The sequence below is a fragment of the Fusarium keratoplasticum genome, chromosome 5, assembly GCF_025433545.1.
Source record: "Fusarium keratoplasticum isolate Fu6.1 chromosome 5, whole genome shotgun sequence".
NCBI classification, from domain to species: domain Eukaryota; kingdom Fungi; phylum Ascomycota; class Sordariomycetes; order Hypocreales; family Nectriaceae; genus Fusarium; species Fusarium keratoplasticum.
In genome coordinates, this window is record NC_070533.1 from 1,433,381 (window position 1) to 1,450,699 (window position 17,319).

At 53.5% G+C, this 17,319-nt stretch overlaps 6 protein-coding genes across 6 annotated transcripts; 3 read left to right on the forward strand and 3 right to left on the reverse strand.

Annotated features, from left to right (window-relative positions):
• Positions 1-421: 421 nt before the first annotated feature.
• On the forward strand, positions 422-4,636 carry NCS57_00711000 (JmjC domain-containing protein; the record flags this gene model as incomplete). The annotated part of the gene is made up of 2 exons (XM_053056973.1): positions 422-692; positions 750-4,636. 2 exons carry the CDS (start codon positions 422-424, stop codon positions 4,634-4,636), a joined length of 4,158 nt encoding a protein of 1,385 aa, XP_052913168.1.
• Positions 4,637-4,885: 249 nt separating this feature from the next.
• On the reverse strand, positions 4,886-6,832 carry NCS57_00711100 (Geranylgeranyl transferase type-2 subunit alpha; the record flags this gene model as incomplete). The annotated part of the gene is made up of 4 exons (XM_053056974.1): positions 6,250-6,342; positions 6,083-6,187; positions 5,315-6,032; positions 4,886-5,265 (listed from the first exon to the last, which is right to left on the reverse strand). Exons 1-4 carry the CDS (start codon positions 6,256-6,258, stop codon positions 4,886-4,888), a joined length of 1,212 nt encoding a protein of 403 aa, XP_052913169.1. The 5' UTR covers positions 6,259-6,342.
• A 1,809-nt stretch (positions 6,833-8,641) lies between these two features.
• Positions 8,642-10,070, forward strand: NCS57_00711200 (Chitinase; the record flags this gene model as incomplete). The annotated part of the gene is made up of 4 exons (XM_053056975.1): positions 8,642-8,781; positions 8,833-8,931; positions 8,984-9,033; positions 9,085-10,070. The coding sequence occupies 4 exons, from the start codon at positions 8,642-8,644 to the stop codon at positions 10,068-10,070; spliced, it is 1,275 nt and encodes a 424-aa protein (XP_052913170.1).
• A 680-nt stretch (positions 10,071-10,750) lies between these two features.
• Positions 10,751-13,295, forward strand: NCS57_00711300 (uncharacterized protein; the record flags this gene model as incomplete). Its single annotated transcript, XM_053056976.1, has 4 exons — positions 10,751-11,577; positions 11,654-11,697; positions 11,826-11,874; positions 11,927-13,295. The coding sequence occupies 4 exons, from the start codon at positions 10,751-10,753 to the stop codon at positions 13,293-13,295; spliced, it is 2,289 nt and encodes a 762-aa protein (XP_052913171.1).
• A 344-nt stretch (positions 13,296-13,639) lies between these two features.
• NCS57_00711400 (uncharacterized protein) lies at positions 13,640-14,490 on the reverse strand (the record flags this gene model as incomplete). The annotated part of the gene is made up of 2 exons (XM_053056977.1): positions 13,640-14,234; positions 14,294-14,490. The coding sequence occupies 2 exons, from the start codon at positions 14,488-14,490 to the stop codon at positions 13,640-13,642; spliced, it is 792 nt and encodes a 263-aa protein (XP_052913172.1).
• Positions 14,491-15,876: 1,386 nt separating this feature from the next.
• On the reverse strand, positions 15,877-16,746 carry NCS57_00711500 (uncharacterized protein; the record flags this gene model as incomplete). Its single annotated transcript, XM_053056978.1, has 1 exon — positions 15,877-16,746. The coding sequence occupies one exon, from the start codon at positions 16,744-16,746 to the stop codon at positions 15,877-15,879; it is 870 nt and encodes a 289-aa protein (XP_052913173.1).
• Positions 16,747-17,319: the final 573 nt, after the last annotated feature.

The window sequence follows — 17,319 nt, forward strand, 5'->3', positions numbered from 1 at the left end:
CCGAGCAAGCGCATGAGCCACCTGAGGCGCGAAAAATAGTACGTCACGTGTAAGGACATTGGCCGTTGCTATCCACGATCACTCTTGATTGGCTGCGCATTCAATACAGCCTGGAACTCTCCAGGTGAGCTTCGGCGCGACTGCTCAGCGCGTTCCGCATCCCGACCTCGATAAGATTTGTAACCTCGCCCCCTTCTCTAACAATTCAACCCGTCACAACAATCACCTTCGCCACGTCGAATGGGCTCACCTTACCGGAAACACGGCTGCGTGGCCTGAGTTGGGCGGCTGTGCAACAGTTGCTTCAATCTTGACGACAGCCGGGAATCGCGAACCGATTGACGAAGCTGTTGACTTGGTCAACTGAGCCCCACTACGCCGATAGTCATACACATGAAGCGCAAACGAGAAATCCGACAAGATGCCGACCTCTCTTCATCCACAAGCCAAGTTCGATCCTATTCCACCGGATCTGGATCTGTACGGCTTGGTCGACAGGACCCCCAACTTCAAGTGGGTTCAGCGTGTCTCGAGGTCACAGATTCGCAACCTTGGGCAACAAGAGTTTGAGAAGCTCGTTCTGATCCACATCATCGTTGGTGGAAAGCCTTTGGTCATTGATGGATGGGACCAGGTTCTCCCAAAGTGGCTTTTTGATGCTGGGTGGTTCGAGAAGACGTATGACAAGAAGCGTAGGTGCTCCTGCTTTGGCTCCTAACCACTCTTGCGCTGACACTCCGTTTCCTCAGAGGAAAATGTTCGAGATATCACGGCTGGTAGCGACATTCCTATGACAACTGGACATTATCTACGGTCAATGAGACAACTCACAAACCAATGGACACCGAGCAACTTCCGCGACGATCGACGCCAACGCCTCTACCTCAAAGATATAGACTGCCCTGTTGAATGGCACGATGCGCTGCAGAAAGTCATCCACCCGAATCTTTTCTACCTGAACGAGAATTCAAGCGAAGCTGGAGGAGTGCGACAGCAAACAGACGACATCCTTCGCGATGACGCAGCTGCAGCTTCTGCTGGCGACCTGATGTCCAGTCTGCCCGAGGAGATGCGCGCCCAGAACCTGATGTGCTATGTCGGTCATGAAGGTACCTACACCCCGGCGCATCGTGAAATGTGTGCCTCCCTGGGCCAAAATATCATGGTGGAAGCGTCAGGCGATGAGGGGGGCGAGAAACCCGGCAGCTCGATTTGGTTCATGACCGAAAGCAAGGATCGCGAGGTTGTCCGCGAATACTTTCTCTCGATGCTGGGGCATGACATCGAGATCGAGAAACACTTTGCTCAGATAAATGCGTGGAAGAAGGCCCCCTTTGATGTCTACGTTGTCGAGCAGAGAGTTGGCGACTTCATCCTCATCCCACCCCTAGCGGCACATCAAGTTTGGAATCGAGGCACAAGAACAATGAAAGTCGCCTGGAATCGAACAACAGCCGAAACACTGGAGCTTGCGCTTCACGAAGCACTGCCCAAAGCACGACTGGTCTGTCGCGACGAGCAGTACAAGAACAAAGCCATAATCTACTTTACTCTAGAAAAATACTATCGCCAACTTCAACATCTGGACGAGAACGCAGAGATGACCCAGATGAGCTTTATGGGGCTTGGCCAGGATATTGTCCGAAGCTCGCCTCGAGCAAAGCAGCTCGCCGGCGACTTCAAGAAACTCTTTGGTCTCTTTACCGAAATTCTTCTAGACGAAATGTTTGCATTCAAGGAAAAGGAAGTAGAGCTTATTGAGTTCGACTCCTGCATCACCTGCTCTTATTGCCGATCCAACATCTTCAACCGATTCTTGACATGCAAGCATTGTACTCGCATGCTGATCAATGGCGATGAAGATGCGTATGATGTCTGCATGGAATGCTACGCTATGGGACGATCATGTGCATGCCTCTCTGGCCTGCAATGGTGCGAGCAATGGTCCTGGTCCGAACTTGTCGACAACTACGAAACCTGGCGATCCATGGTCATCAAGAATGATGGCTATGTTGACTTTGAGTTTTCCCCACAGCCCCTCGAGATCGCACGGCAACGAGCTGGCAGGAAGGCCGTAGCACAAATATGCCAGGAGGCTCTTCGACGACGGCCCTGGAAGGATATCACTAAGCCAGAACGCGAAAACACTCCGAGCGAGTCAGAGCCAGAGAGCGAAGACAAACCTAAGAAGAAGTACAAGCGAAAGAAGAAGAAGGGTGAGCTTCGCAGGTGCCATGTATGCTGTCACAAGGATTACGCCTACCGAGTGCATCAGTGTACGAACCCAGGGTGCACTGAAGCATATTGCTACGGCGTACTCTATCGAGCTTTCGATATGATGCCTCAGAAAGTGCTCGAAGATGAACAATGGCAATGTCCCAAGTGCCTAGGTATCTGCAACTGCGGCGCTTGTCGACGAGGAGGAAACACAGATCCTTACACGCCGAAGAACACCCTGCTGGGACATGACACTCGCCCCATCGCTGATGACCGGAGTGTGGAGGCGCTTGTGGACTTCCGAGTACACAACCTATCATGGCTCAAGGCCGCGGGAGAGGAGAGTCGCAGCAAGGACAGCAATCGGATGAAGAAGTTGAGAGAGCAGGCAGATAATGCCAAGGCACAAGACATCACCGACCAGGCCATGCAGGATGATACTGCAGGCCTTGATACATCTGGCATGAACGGATACGGGGATCAAAGCCACGTTCTGGGTCAGGGTGACCATGTCATGGTTGATGCACCCGGCGAGGAGCAATTTCCTCCTTTCCCTGACGGAGCTGCTGGTCCAGTTAACGAACCCATGCCCGCGATGGATTTGCCACAGGCAGAAGATCCCGATGAATCGCTTTATCCCGATCCTTCTGTGGTGGCTCGACAACGCATCGGCATGGGATACTACGAACAGGATGATACGCCAGACAAGATTCTCTTTGACCCTTTTCAGGCGCCTTCCGAAGAGGCCATGCGACCTTCTGAGCCGGATATCCCCGAATTTGTCAAGAAGTCCATTCGCGCCGCCAAGAGGAAGGCCAAACGAGAGAATGAGGATCCAGATTTTGTGGTTGGCAAAAGTCACCACAAGAAGCCTCGACCTACGGCTGAGGCAGATCCTCTAGACAACATGGATCCTGCATTGTTCGGTGGACCAACTGCCCCTGAGGCGGCCATGCATGAGCCAGGTCAAACTGACCAGAGCCAAACCGAGCCACAGAGTGAAGGAACGGCAGAACCAGGCCAAGAAGATCAGTCCGAGCCACCACCTAGGAAGATGACGATGCCTCGGTTCGACGCCAACGAGCCTTTACTCCGACACGCCAAGCCCATAGCGTCCTACGTGGAGGAGGAGGTTGATTCTGACGAGTTCGAAGAAGACCACAGCCACCAACCCAAGGCTCGATCACCTAAGGGAGCATCGACGAATGGAAAGACTGCCGTGGACCTAGCTGCCGATGCAGTGCGTGCTCTGTTCGGGACGCCCTCCACTAATAATGACAAGCCTGCTCCTTCGATCGAAATGGACGAAACGGAGACTTCCACCATGTCTCCATCTGAGGTCAAGGTCCCCAAGAGGCGTGGTCGTCCTCCGAAGAATACGTCTCCTCACCAGGACTCGCCACCACAAGCGACGCCAACTTCATCAGCGAAGAAGCCAAGAGGTAGACCAAGGGGTAGACCAAGGGGTTGGCCTAAAGGTCGGCCTAGGAAGTCGCATCTATCTCAGGTCACTGTTGCGGACGAACCGAGCGAGATCGCTGAAGACGCTGCCCAGGAAACCGTTCAGGGAACTGTCGACGTCGAAGCCAACAGCGATGAGGAGCATGAGAGGATGGTTGGCGAGCTTGAAGCTCAGCTCGCTACCGACACTCCTGAGGTCGTGGCAGAACCTCCCCAGCCGCGACGACGAGGAAGACCTAGGAAGTCGGGTGTGACAACCATTGCTGCTGCATCAGTGGCTGTTGAGCTATCTGACGATGGCCATGGCGAGCATACACCAAGCAAGGGTGAAGATCGTGCCTCGAGAAGTGCCCGCCGAACACGACGTCCCGAGGTTGCTGAGCCGGAGCCGGAGTCGACACCCACGGTTCCTAGTTCGAGTGGTACGCAATTCTTGTCCATGGCCGAGCGCATGGCGCTCAAGGGGAAGAAGTTCAGGATTGGGAAGCGCAAGGCTCGCCCAAGCTCTGGTGGCACAACTGCCTCCCCGTCTGTTTCCGTAACCCCTGGTACACGCTCTAAGGCCACACCGGACGTTGTGGATGAGGTAATGGAAGAGGTGGTGGACGAGCCGGAGCAGGCACAGCAGTCGACAGCGGAATCTGCCCACATCGATACCGGCTCTGAGGATGAGTACAGGGGAGGAGGGTCACATTCTATGGCATCTTCAGCCCATGACAGTCCACGCAGTCCCTCGCCGCCGCTCTCGCTAAAGCCACCTAGCCAACCCACCGTTGTCAGAATTGGTGAATCGGACTCAGAGGAAGAGCAGAGTCTGATGAGCAGCTCGGGCTTCGGTTCAGAGAGCGATGGTGATATCCCAGCTAGAGGCCGGGGTTCTGGTCGTGGAGGTCGTGGTCGTGGTCGTGGTCGTGGTCGCGGTAGAGGAAGAGGACGAGGCAGGGGGCGAAGGTTTTAGACGGCCCATGTGAGCCCTGTTTGCTGTGCTAGGACGATGCATTGCCATGTTGGTTGCTTTTTGGCTTGACGAGCGACATTGATACCCCAGGGACTATATCTTGCTTCGGACACTGTAGATTATACCCTGTGATTCTAGGCTTTTCGCAGGTGAGTGTCATACAACTCAATTCTCTCGCCGGCTTCTGCCCGGCGTAATGTTTCTATGTTTCACGGTGTTATTAGGCTATTTGAGATTCCAGATGTTGCCCTACGAGAGACCAAGCTGCTTCGCCAGATCCGCCCATCTTCCGTTTCGCATAGGGTCTAGTTCTCTGAGCTTTGCTAACCAAGACGCTACGTCGTTTTTATATTCTGATTCCGGCGACTGGCCAGTTAGTTGATTCAGGGCGACTGCGTATTCAATTAGTGCCTCATAGATCCACTTGATGTCGTCGTAGTCCTCTAGTAGATCCTTGATGTCGGTCACTTCACGGTCGATGTACGATTTGCGCTGGTCTACCGTCAGGCTTGGGGCTATCTGACGGCTTCCGGCGGGGTCGGCCAGGTTCAATACTAGGAATTGGTGGTAGTACCAGAGAGATTGGTCTTCGGGTCCTACATTGAGCGCATCGCGAACAAGGTCGAGTTCTGGAGTTACATGAGCATACGAAGGAGAAGAGGGTTCAGGGCAACATACCTTTGTCTAGGAACTCTTTGCGAGTTTTGTCGTCTGCTTTGCGCTCATCGAGGAGTCTCGCGATGATCTGGCTGCGGTTATGCCACGCCGAAAAGTTGGAGAGATCCTCGTGTATCTTTTTGGTCGTGTACTCGAACTCGGGCTCGGCCAGACTCTTTCCGCTCAAGACGGAGCTCTCGAGTTGCGCAACAACATGGCGACGATAGCCCCAGGCGTGAAAGTTGCGTCGATCCTTGGTCAGCATCTTACTGACGAGGCCGAGCTCCTCCTCCCAGATGCGCCGAGCCACAGGCTTGTCGAACCTCTCTGTTGCCTGGTCCAGAATCCACAGCCTGTAGTTCCATATCCAGTAGCACTTTGGAAACTCCATGAGCAGGGGCACGGTGAAGCCCAGCTCGGCGCGCACAGTCTCGGCATCCTTGCCAGCAGCGGCGTCGTCAGGTGTTGTACCACTCCTCCCAGCTGTCCGGGGGCTGGGGGGTTGCGGGGTCTCTGTCGAGGACGAGGGCGACGAATCGGCGGAAGAGGCTGAACGAGTGCCGGTCGCTAAAGAACTCTGCGACGCCCTCGAGGGCGACGATCCAGCCGAGGGTCTGGACAATAAGCCAGAGATTAGGCAGCGCCTGCGGGCGTTCCATATCGTGTAGTACTCCGGGTTGAGGCGGAGGAGCTTCGAGGTGAGCTGGAACGTCTCGGGGCCGTAGTTGCCGTCGGTGATCTGCTTCGAGTGTGAGAATTGGTTGGAGATGATGCGCGAGCGTAGCTGACCTGCTGGCGGATCTGGTCCTCGAGAGCCCGGTACTTTTGGATCTTTTCTTGATCCTGCTGGCGCTGCTCTTCAGTTCGGGTCCGCGCGGTGCGGGCTACGCCGTGCTGGAAGCCTTTGGTATCAGCATCAGTCAAGGACTCTTTTAGTCGAGAGGCATGTGACTAACGCTGGACATTCTGCGAGGCGCCAGAAATATCTGGTTTTCGCAGCGATGTGTGTGTTGTGACAGTTCGAGGCTTGTGCTTGGAAATGCTGTTGCTGTTGGAGCTGTGAGACGTTGACGTAACCAAAGTCGACTCCTCGTGGTTGTGTAGGGTAGCGTGATGTCTTTTTAATGGAGCAAACACCACGACTCTCGCTCATGATACTTGTACCATCTCAACTCGGAAAGTTTTTATTTCATAGTCATTATTGGCGATGATAAGTATGAGTAGTTATGTAGAATCTTTGTCATCCGCCATTTATATGACATTTTTTGTGATTTCCCTTAGTATGGATGGGTTCTTTTCCTAAGGCTCTAAACGGCTCCTAGGTAATATGTGGGAGGCGGCACCTCCATCCCTCACAATATATCCTCTCATCCCGACAACCTACCGAACTCCACCTCGATTCCTACATTTGCTCAATGGTTTTTTTCTTTTTTTAAACCAACAGCAATGCCAACACTGCCTTCTTGTTGGCCTGACATATTCCAGTGCGGTGGCCAAGTCGACAACGACTTACACAGTCCCCGCTGTGGCTCCAAACATGAATTTACCCAACACAGTCAGACAGCGATGATGGATCAGTGCACACCCGTAGATAGCTTCGAAATTGCGAGGTCCGGAGGCCCCCGGGACATTCACCTTGAGCACCCGCTCCGGCATGCGGCGCATGATCTGCGAGATTGACGACAATCTCATCCTCCCCACGGCGCTCGAAGCCCGTACCACGTTTCCACGCCGCGGCACACGACACCATGGGGATAATCGATATCGGCTCACTCCCGATTATACTCCTTTGTTTCAAAACTGCCCCTCCCCTCTTCGGCCCGTGGGATGGATCAGGCACATCCGCAAGCTCGGACTCACATGTCATGACATGGCTCCTTCGCGCGAAACTCGTACCTGAGTGGCGAACCCCCTTTCGCCATGTTGCGACGGCTTGACAGCGGAGGTTATCCCTGTGTAAATCCGCGAAGCTTTTGACCCTCAAGGCTCGGAAACATGCAGGTACAGCACAGTCATGTTTCAAGCGAACATGCTGTTAGCGCATGTAGAGTCCATGTCAGCCAGATCATCGACTCTCAAGGTCAGACTTTGACATAGAGACCGCCATTTCGGCAGCCCTATGAACCACGGCAAGCCTGAAGATCAAACATACAAGCATATCATATTCCGGAGTTTTGTTCGCCAAGTGGTTGGACATCGGCTCTTTTCTTACCTCGATGTAGCATGTGCAGGGCATAGTGTCCCTCCCGGCATCATCAAACCCCTGAGAAATCGACCTACATGATGTTCGATTCTTCTGATGGCCCTCCTCGATCATGGAGAAGCCATGTTGCGACATCATGCCTTCGCGTTTCTATCGGCGTCCTTGCCTGTGGTTGGTCGACTTACAAAGCCTTTGCGATCCTACCAGACGGTGGGATGCCTCCTATACCCCCCCAAACTATGCCTATAAAGTTCAGATGAACAGGGGATAGAACCACTTTATGGAGGTTCCGAAGGATCTGTGATGATCCTCGACGCTTACTTGCTCGCAACGAACAGACCAGGTCCGGGATAGTAACGCCCGGGCCAAGAACCTCGTGCCACTATCACGCCTCTCGACCTCTCCAAGCCCGGCGGCTTCGCCTGTTGGTCCTTCATGCCTCCCAAATAACCGGGAGGGAAGGTCGACAAACAGCCTCAGCCTCAGCCTGGTCCATTTTGTCTCCCCATCTGTGTTTCAATTAGACTTGGCTCGGAGAGCCAGGCGAATGGGAGGCGTAATCTGGGTATCCTGATCGTGGCTACTGCCTTGTCAGTCCACGAGGCCATGAAACAGAAAGCATTGAGGAAGAATCGACCTCCCCAAAAGGGAATTCGGGTTGTTTCCATAGGCTCGCCGTCGACGAGATGGGCCAGGATAGGGAGAACCGCGCGCAACGTTGCAGACCCTGATCGTCCCAAAGCCGAGCTAAGCCTTGCTCAAAGCACTGGCATCAGCTGGCTCTAGCCTTGCCTTGCGGGTTGATCCCAAGGACGCTCATGATGGGGCTCAAGCATGGGGCCAACATGATACACTCACTGTTCGGAGGTGGCACGACAAGGTTGAATCCTGTATAGCTCTACGCGCCACACGTAAGCTGATCTAACATGAAGATGTCTATTCATGCCTCCTATAACTCTCTAGATTATATAAATCATGCTCATGTCCTCTCCTCGATGAAGATGCCCACCAAGCACACTCACTTCCTTCTCTAGCCATTCTTTTCTGTTGCGGCCTGGCGCTTGCACATCACATTCCTTCACCCCTTCATTCATTGTTTTTTTTTCGTTCTTTTCTATACCTTCCTTCTTTGAACCATGTCGACCATGTTCACTCTTTTGTTCAGATCGCTAGCGATCATTGCTGTGCTTCAAGCCACTCTGGGTTTTGCGAGACCCATCGCCACTTCATCCCGTGCCACTGCTGTCTCCAATGGCTATGCTAACTCCGTCTACTTTGTGAACTGGTTCGTAGAACTTTTTAGAAACAAGCGTCACTTCTCTCTAACTCTTTTCAGGGGCATCTACCAGCGAAACTTTCAGCCCAAGGACCTCCAGGCTTCCCAGATCTCCCATGTGCTCTACTCCTTTATGAATGTCAAGGCCGACGGAACTGTGTAAGTCACAATGAGTTCATACTGCAAGCTGCAGTACTAATTCGACCCTCAGTTACACTGGAGACAGCTACGCCGACCTCGAGAAGCACTATGAGGGCGACTGTGAGTTCTTCCTAACCTATTTGTGTTCCCGCAACTGACGTTTGGACGTAGCCTGGGACGAACAGGGTACCAATGCCTATGGATGTATCAAGCAACTCTACCTCCTGAAGAAGGCCAACCGCCAACTCAAGGTTATGCTCTCTATTGGTGGGTGGTCCTGGTCTACCAACTTCCCTGCTGCTGCCAGCGCCCCCGAGACCCGTGCTACATTCGCCAAGTCTGCCGTAACTTTGATGAAGGACTGGGGCTTTGACGGTATCGATGTCGACTGGGAGTACCCCAAGGACGAGACGGAATCTGCCAACTTTGACCTGCTTCTCCAGGCTGTTCGGGACGAACTCGACTCTTATGCTCAGCAGCATGCTCCTGGCCATCACTTCCAGTTGTCCATCGCTGCCCCTGCTGGCGCTACCAACTATGAAAAGCTTCACCTTGACAAGATTGGCCAAGTCGTCGACCACGTTAACCTAATGGCCTATGACTACGCTGGCTCTTGGGATACCACCAGCGGTCACAGCGCCAACCTGTACGCCAACTCTGCAATCGCCAAGGCCACTCCCTTTAACACCGATGATGCTGTCAAGGCTTACATCAATGGCGGTGTCCCCGCAGAGAAGCTCGTCCTCGGCATGCCCATCTACGGCCGCTCGTTCGAGAGCACCACTGGCATCGGCGAGTCCTACACCGGAATCGGCCAGGGAAGCTGGGAGCAGGGTGTCTGGGACTACAAGGTGCTCCCTAAGTCCGGAGCCGAGCTCAAGTATGACGAGACTGCTCAGGCTGCCTACAGCTACGACGCCAACACACAGGAGCTCATCACCTTTGACACGCCCCAGGTTGTCCAGAACAAGGTGTCTTACCTGCAGAAGCTCGGCCTCGGTGGCAGCATGTTCTGGGAGGCTTCCGGCGACAAGACGGGCGACGACTCGCTCATCGGCACCAGCTTCAAGTCTCTGGGATCTCTGGACAAGACGGAGAACTGGCTCCAGTACCCAGACTCCCAGTACGCCAACATTGCCTCTGGATGTCAGAGCTAGAAAAACCTGCTTCAAGCTTTCTTCAAATGTACATAGTTCTTCTTCTTTTTGCATGCGTGCTCTGGGCCATCTGTTGATGAGATTTATGGACTTTCGAGTCGGGTTTCAGGAAAACTCAGAGTGTGAGCTCATGGTGATGTTCAACGAGTTATGGCTCATGTACATATATCATCCACATTTATAGATGTTCATACCTCCGGTTTTCGTATTTTAATTACCTGTGATTTGTTGTAGCTATATGGAATATTTCCTATTCCTGGCTATGAAGAGAGTGCATTTGCAGATACATAGAGATCAACGGAGGCAGGCGCAGGAAACAGCATCGCACCTTTCATCTCGCTTTAAAGCTATTAATAAGTTGCGATGCATGGATTCACGTGTCACCCAAATTTCTCAGTGTGACTCCTTCCCCTTACAACATCGCCGTCCTCCTATAACACATTCTCCCTACAAGACTCGCCGACAAGCATCCATACCCCCATCATAGACCAAGGTAGGAAGCTCGCTGCCTGCAAAGGTGCTCGCTGTTGTATCATCATTCGCCAAGGTAATTGCATATCAGTACATTCGTTCTTTTATTTTCTTGACAACAAAGACGTTAATCCTCCGACTGCAAGCTCTGTGACGCCTTGGGAGGAGCACATCCCCACGGGGCTTCGACCATCGGCAGCTTCTGACACATGATTTCCAATAGCATGATGCTACGGCTACCTCGCCGTTCAAGGGTATATGGACAAAGTTACGACTCACCACCCAAGCCACACAGCCCTGCAGATTCGGGCTACGCCTCGAGAGAGAACTCCCCTGAGACTTCGAGGCCACGCAAGTCGACGTGCCTCCTGAACTTCGATGGGTCGGGCTCCTGGGAAGCTGCAGCAGACTCGGGACTCGAAGACGGGGAGCCCAGAACACCAGTATCGAAGCACCGGCAGAGTTACTTTCCCACCCCAAAGACACCTCAGCGAGCCCGTCCAGGCGAAAATCTCGACGGTATTTCCCCTTTCATCTACGCGAAAGACGCCAACTCCCTGCCCCTTCAAGACAAACGATTCGATCCGAATCGACGGAAACTAGACAGATACGTCCCGAAGCGCGATCATGCGTCCCCTGTCGCCGAAAGATATCGAACCAAGAAGGAAAGCCAAGATCTCTCAACCGAAGAGAGGTTGACAAGAAGCAAGCAAGCATCCGCAGATCCCTTTGCTCTTCGTCGTAGAGCCTTGACTCCTGACCAACGGTTTCCTTTTCGAGTTGACGAGAGTGTTGTCAATCGAGGTTTGTCAGGCACAAAATTGATAGAGCGCCCCAAGCTGATCCTTGATGTCCAGGTACAGCTCTTAGTCAACTCCCACAAAACCGGGGAGGAGAAAGACAAGTCAGCGTGGGCGCCATCTAGTCAGTTGGTGGCCTCGTACCCAGCGCAATCGCCGTTGACGACGGGCAAGGACACCTCCTTCAACGTGGAACAAACGCTCGCATATTTCCGACCCCTTTCCAAGAAAGCTTGGTAAACACATCGGTCGAAAAAGAGAAGCATGAGGGCCGTGTCGCTTCTGCCTTGGACCTTGACCGTATTCGCAAAGTGCTCGACTTCTGCCAGAGCCGGCCAATACCACGAAGTCCAATCGTGGGTCGAGTATTGGATCTAGAAGAAGGCCGAACTATTTGGGATGGGTGCAAATGGTCAAATAAGGAGCAATTCAATAGTATGTCGTGTGTCTGGCCCTTCTGACCGGACGTAACTGACCAGAGCAGTTCCTCCGAGACAAGCAAAGAAACGTCTTCTCCCTGCTGCTCCATTCAGGTCAGTGAATCATCATATCGTCTAACCCAATAACGATCTGACAGAGCCACAGGGTCCTCGATGCGCCAAACCTCAAAGATGACTTCTACTGCTCTCCGTTGGCATATTCACCTACATCACACACTCTTGTGGTCTGCCTGAGCAACTTGCTTTACGCATGGTCCGAGGCCGGAGGTGTACACATGATTCATGGGGCTCAAGCTGGCACTTGGCTAAGCTCAGTGTCATTCTCGTCTGCCCAAGGAACCAGGGCCGTTCTTGGAATCGGCCACTCAGATGGCTCTGTGGTTCTGAAGTCCCTATTTGACGGATTACCCCGTTTCGAGGTCCGGCAGCCATTTCCCATTTCCTGTGTGAGCTGGCGTCCGGTTTGCACACTGCGACCATCAAAGAATCCTCTTAATCCAGGAGTCCCCGTTCAAACTGAGGATCTGGTGGTCGGTGATGAGGTAGGCAACGTCTACTATTACATAGTGGAATGGCCAATGAACTGGGAAGTTTCCAGAGATACTTGGCCAGGAGCAGTCACTCTCATGGCCAAGATTAGCAACATCCATTGCCAGCAGATATGTGGCCTCGCCTGGTCGTCCGACGGGAGACTCTTTGCCACCGGAGGGAATGACAACCTCTGCTGCCTTTTTGAGGTGGACCATGTTCTTGGGCAGCGTCGAACGGAATCTGCTCGGTCAGAAAATGGATATCAAGGGAGATTTGAGGCCCTCAGCCCCTACGGCGGTATTGAGACAAGAGTTACACGGCCATTTTATTCTCCACAAGACGTTTCAGGGACGGAAGATGCGTCTGAATCACCAATTGCGGCTGAGATGCGACCGCTTCCAAACTCGAGCGACGCAGTCCGATATCTTGGGCCTGGGGCCGAGAGACACCACTGGGATCACGATGCTGCCGTCAAAGCCATTGCTTTCTGCCCCTGGAGACGCGGTTTGGTCGCCACAAGTGGTGGCTCCAATAACAAATGCATCCACTTCTACCATACGACATCAGGGGCGGCTCTGGCAACCATTGCCGTGTCAGCTCAAGTGACCTCGCTCATCTGGAGTACAACTCGACGAGAGATTGTAGCCACGTTTGGCTATGCCCAGCCGGATCATCCTTACCGGATCAGCGTCTTCAGCTGGCCAGAGTGTAAGCAGGTGGCAGCGATACCTTGGGAGGGCGAGTTGAGAGCTCTCTACGCCGTTCCATATCCTCGGGGGCCTGCATCTGACAGTGACGTACAACGAGATGGAGGATTTCAAGAGGGAAGCATTATCGTTGCATCAAGCGACAAGAGCATCAAGTTTCACGAAGTGTGGTCGAGCGAAAAAGGGGCAACAGTGGGTGGCAGTGGCATGCTTGGAGGAAGTGACATACTCGAGGGGCTGGAAGGGATCGACAAGGAAGGGGACGTGATTCGATGAACCGTTGCTGTCTGTTTCTGGGCCTTGAAGGAGGAACCGTCCAGACTGCTAGCTATATCGAGGATGAAACAGCTTTGAAATTGAGAGAATGATACCACACCATGATGACAATCCCAGCCTGATACAGAATTCCACTAAATTGTAGCGAGAATAGGTTCCGCGGACATATATACAAATGATCTTAACGGAGCCTTTGTCTGTCTACTCGTTGCCCTGCCGAATTCTTGATAAACAAAAACGACGATATCATATACCTTGAACGACGCCCCAAGCCTGAATAACTCCCAAAAACGCCAACCAATGCGCGACGCCCGCTGTCTCTTTAGAGAAGTGAAGAAAAGAAACTATTTCAAGATGGCAATGAGGAGCACGAGGATGATGATGAGAACCACAATGGTCGTCATCTGCTTGTTCTCGCTCGCCCCACGAGCCACCTTGCCGAGGGTCCGGCTCGCGCGATCCAGACGGCTCTGGTGTCGGTCCGTAACGCCTTCAACCTCATCGAGCATGGCAACGTGACTGTCAAGCTCATCTCCAATCTGCATGCTGAGCTCCCGCTGGCGGCCGATAGACTCGCCAAGGCGATCGAGCTGCTCATCCTGCTGCTCGAGAATCTGGTTGTGATACTCGTGGATCTGCTGATTGCTCATCTCCGCCGCCTGGTCCTGGTATCCGGCCGAGTCGGAGGGGTCATCGCGGTAAGGGCCAAAGAGCTCGGCGGAGGGGGAGGAGGGTGTGTCGGTGAAGCGGACCGTCTTGGACTTGCGCGAGTTGGGCGACGTCGAGGCCGCGTGGGCAAAGTCGTCGGCGAGCTCCTCCGAGTTGGGGTGCGAGACGGTCGCGGCGGCCGAGGACGAAGGTTGGCCTTGGAACTGGGTCGTGAGGTCGTCGAACTGCTTCTGGAGTGTTGAGATGGACTCGGAGAGGTCTGAGGCGCCGCTATATAAAGTGTCAGTTGGCCTTTGAAACCATACACGCAAGAGGCTTGAGAAACGTACGTCGCATCGCCGGCTTCGCTCAGCCGCTGCTCCTCCTCGCGGAGAGCGGCCAGGCCGTCGCGGAACTGATCAAGAGAGCGAGAAATATGTCCATCCTGCGAGTCGCCTTCGATGTTGAGACTCTTTGCGCGCTGCCTCTCGAGCAGCGAGAGCTTGACGTGGTCCGAGAGGAGAAAGAGCTGATTTGCGCTCGACATGGTTGGAGAGAGAAGATGGATTGGATTGGGATGGGTCCCCCTTCTACTGCAGCCGGCAAGATGCGGTTTGTTCTGTTTGATGGATGAGGAAAGCGAGTGGACTTGTGTGTGTTTGGCAATGGAATGTATTGAAATCTTGATGGGATGTTGCGAGGAGTGCTCCGGTAGAGTAAAGTAGACTCTGTAACCAAGCCGTCGATACGTAACTGAATGACGCCGGCCAAAGGTTCGTTCGTCGTCGGTGTAGATATCGGGCTAGGTATTCCTGCTACCTAGACAATAGGCCTTCTCAGCCAAGGTACCTTGCCAGAAGGGAAACGCAGGCCTGGAAAGGGGGCTAAGCGAAGTACCTTGAGCGTCGCCACCTATCTGCTACTCTGGGGAGGGACATTGGCCGTGAGGAGGTTGGGGGGCATGCTTTTTCCCCTGAACCTTTTCCGGATAGGCTTCCAATCGACAAGAGGCAGCAGTTTAAAGGAGCGTTACATAATTTGTATGTATAAATTTATTCAAAGTCTATGCTCAATTGCATATACAACATTTCATCTTGAACTTCTTGTCACTCACAACTCATAGTGCCATTGTGCTAACAGCAGACCAGGACCGTAGCATCCATCTCCACACAAGCTAGCGGCCAGCCAAGGTCCCTTGCATTCATACAAGAGCCAACTATTTGTTACCAGGAACATCAACCCGGCCCCGGATAATAAGAGAAAGAGGCAATCAAAGAGATACGGGTGACAGATCAGTCCTCCGAGTCCGAACCGGGCTTGCTGAATTTCCTTCCGACGCATGCCCGCCCTGGCAACAGTCCGACCCACGCCATGAGGCCCAACCAATTATCCGTCACAGAATATTCTCTCAGAAATCCTGCCACTTGCTCTGGTCCCATCAGTCAAATTGGCTCCAGTCCAGACTCGTCTCGGCCATCTTCCTGTGCCTGGCTCATCACCTTCCATTATCGGGCCATGTTGCTTCCGATGACGCTGCTAAATGGCTGACAGTGTCGCGTTGAGGCCGCGAATCCCACGCCAATCATCAACGCGTCGAGTGGGGGTTACTCAGCGCGGCTCAATGAATACGAGAGACGGGCTTTTCGCCAATATTATCAATCACCTAGGTAGACAGCGTTGCAGACATTTTCGGAATAATTCATTGTTTCAAATTGTAATGATGTAAGTCGCATTCAATGATACAGAGCCATGACGATCCTTGTCTATGGCTGTCGCTCCCGGTAGCCTTTTCGACCCTGTCGATACCAAGGCACCTTTCCCATTCCTAACCCAGTCCCAAGCATGGCAAACCCACGTAACTCCGAGTAGATTGCAGAGAGAAAAAGAAACAAAAATTATCGCAAAAATCGAAAGGTTCCCGGGCGAGGTTGCCCTAGTCCATTTTCATGTCCATGTCAGGCTCAGGGCTGGCGCTGACTGGTCGAGGAGATTCAGCTGCTGAAAGAGTCTCCATCCCGTCGAATCGGGGTGGCGAGCACTGAAGATTTTGGAGTGCGCCCTCAGCAGTTTGGCTGACGAGTTGGCCCTGGCGGAGGTTTTCGGCAAAGAGGAAGAAGCCTTCATTGGCCTCCACGAGGTAGGACTGGAGGCCGTTGCTCTCAAGGAGAATGCGGGCGTTGGAGACGGGGAAGTGGTTCTCGATGAAACGCGCCCAGCCACGAGCAGCTGCTTGGATGTGCTCGTCGTCGCTGATCCTGCGCCAGCCGATGCCAAGGTGTAGTGTGAAGTTGTCGATGGTAGGTCCCTCATTGGAAGGAGTCTTCAGGTCGATCTTGCTGGGGGACTTGGCGCTGGCTGTAGGACCGGCTAGCTGGGCACGGGAGACGCGCTGCAACTTGGGGTTTCTGATCAGAGAACGAGCCTCCTTGATGGCAGCATCTTCGGCAGCCTTCTTCTCCTCAACCCAGGTGCCAGACTGAGTGCCCGCGTCTGTGACGTAGCGGGAGCTAGGCTTGATGAGGGTCATGCCGGGGCCGTAGACCCATTCCTCTTCAGGCTCTTCGACTGGCAGGGACTTGACATCAGGCTCGAGGTTGTCGGAAGCCTCTTCCCGGGAACGCTTTTTGCCGGATCCAGCAGATCGGACTGGCTGATATGCCGCAAATTGGCTGGGAATTGGGGCAAATCGAGGTGGAGTGTGGTGATGGTGTCCGAAGCTTGCCATGCCCAGAGACTGGTGGGCAGGTTGAGGAGACATGGTAAGGACGGGAGAGGAAGAGAATTGGGGACTGAAGTACGCCATTTTTGAAAGCGTTCTGGTAGTAGGGGAACTGAGAGAGGTTGAAAGGTTAGTAGTCACTGCTGTCACAAACCATCTATTGCGTATTCAAGACACGCTGTTGGTGATGGACTCCCGCGTTGCTGGAGCTGGAGCTCTAGGACGAGGGTTGCAATTGAGTTTGAGAAGGTCGTTTGGGATGGAGAACCCGATAGGAGACGTAACGGGATGAAGGGAGTGAAGATGTGGAAGGGTTGGCCAGCAAGAGGCACAAGAGGGAGAGTACGCGACGAGTGAGGCGACAAGGATGGTAGCGAAGGGTCGTGATGGAGGTTTGACCAAGAGGCAAGGACGAAGAGAACTTGGAGGATGACCTGAGGTGGGTGGAGGTCAGACTGGATGAAGATGGAGGAGGAAGAAAAGTTGGATGGGAGAGGGAGGAATAAGAAGTGCGAGAAGGATGCGAGGGGAGGACGGTAAAAGAACCTCTGAGAGTGAGAGCAAGAGGAAGGGGCGTGAGTGGCTCTTGGGTTCCAGCTGCAGGAGATCGGAGTGAGGCTGCATGGGTGTTAAAGAGCAACCTGGGGTAAAAAAGAG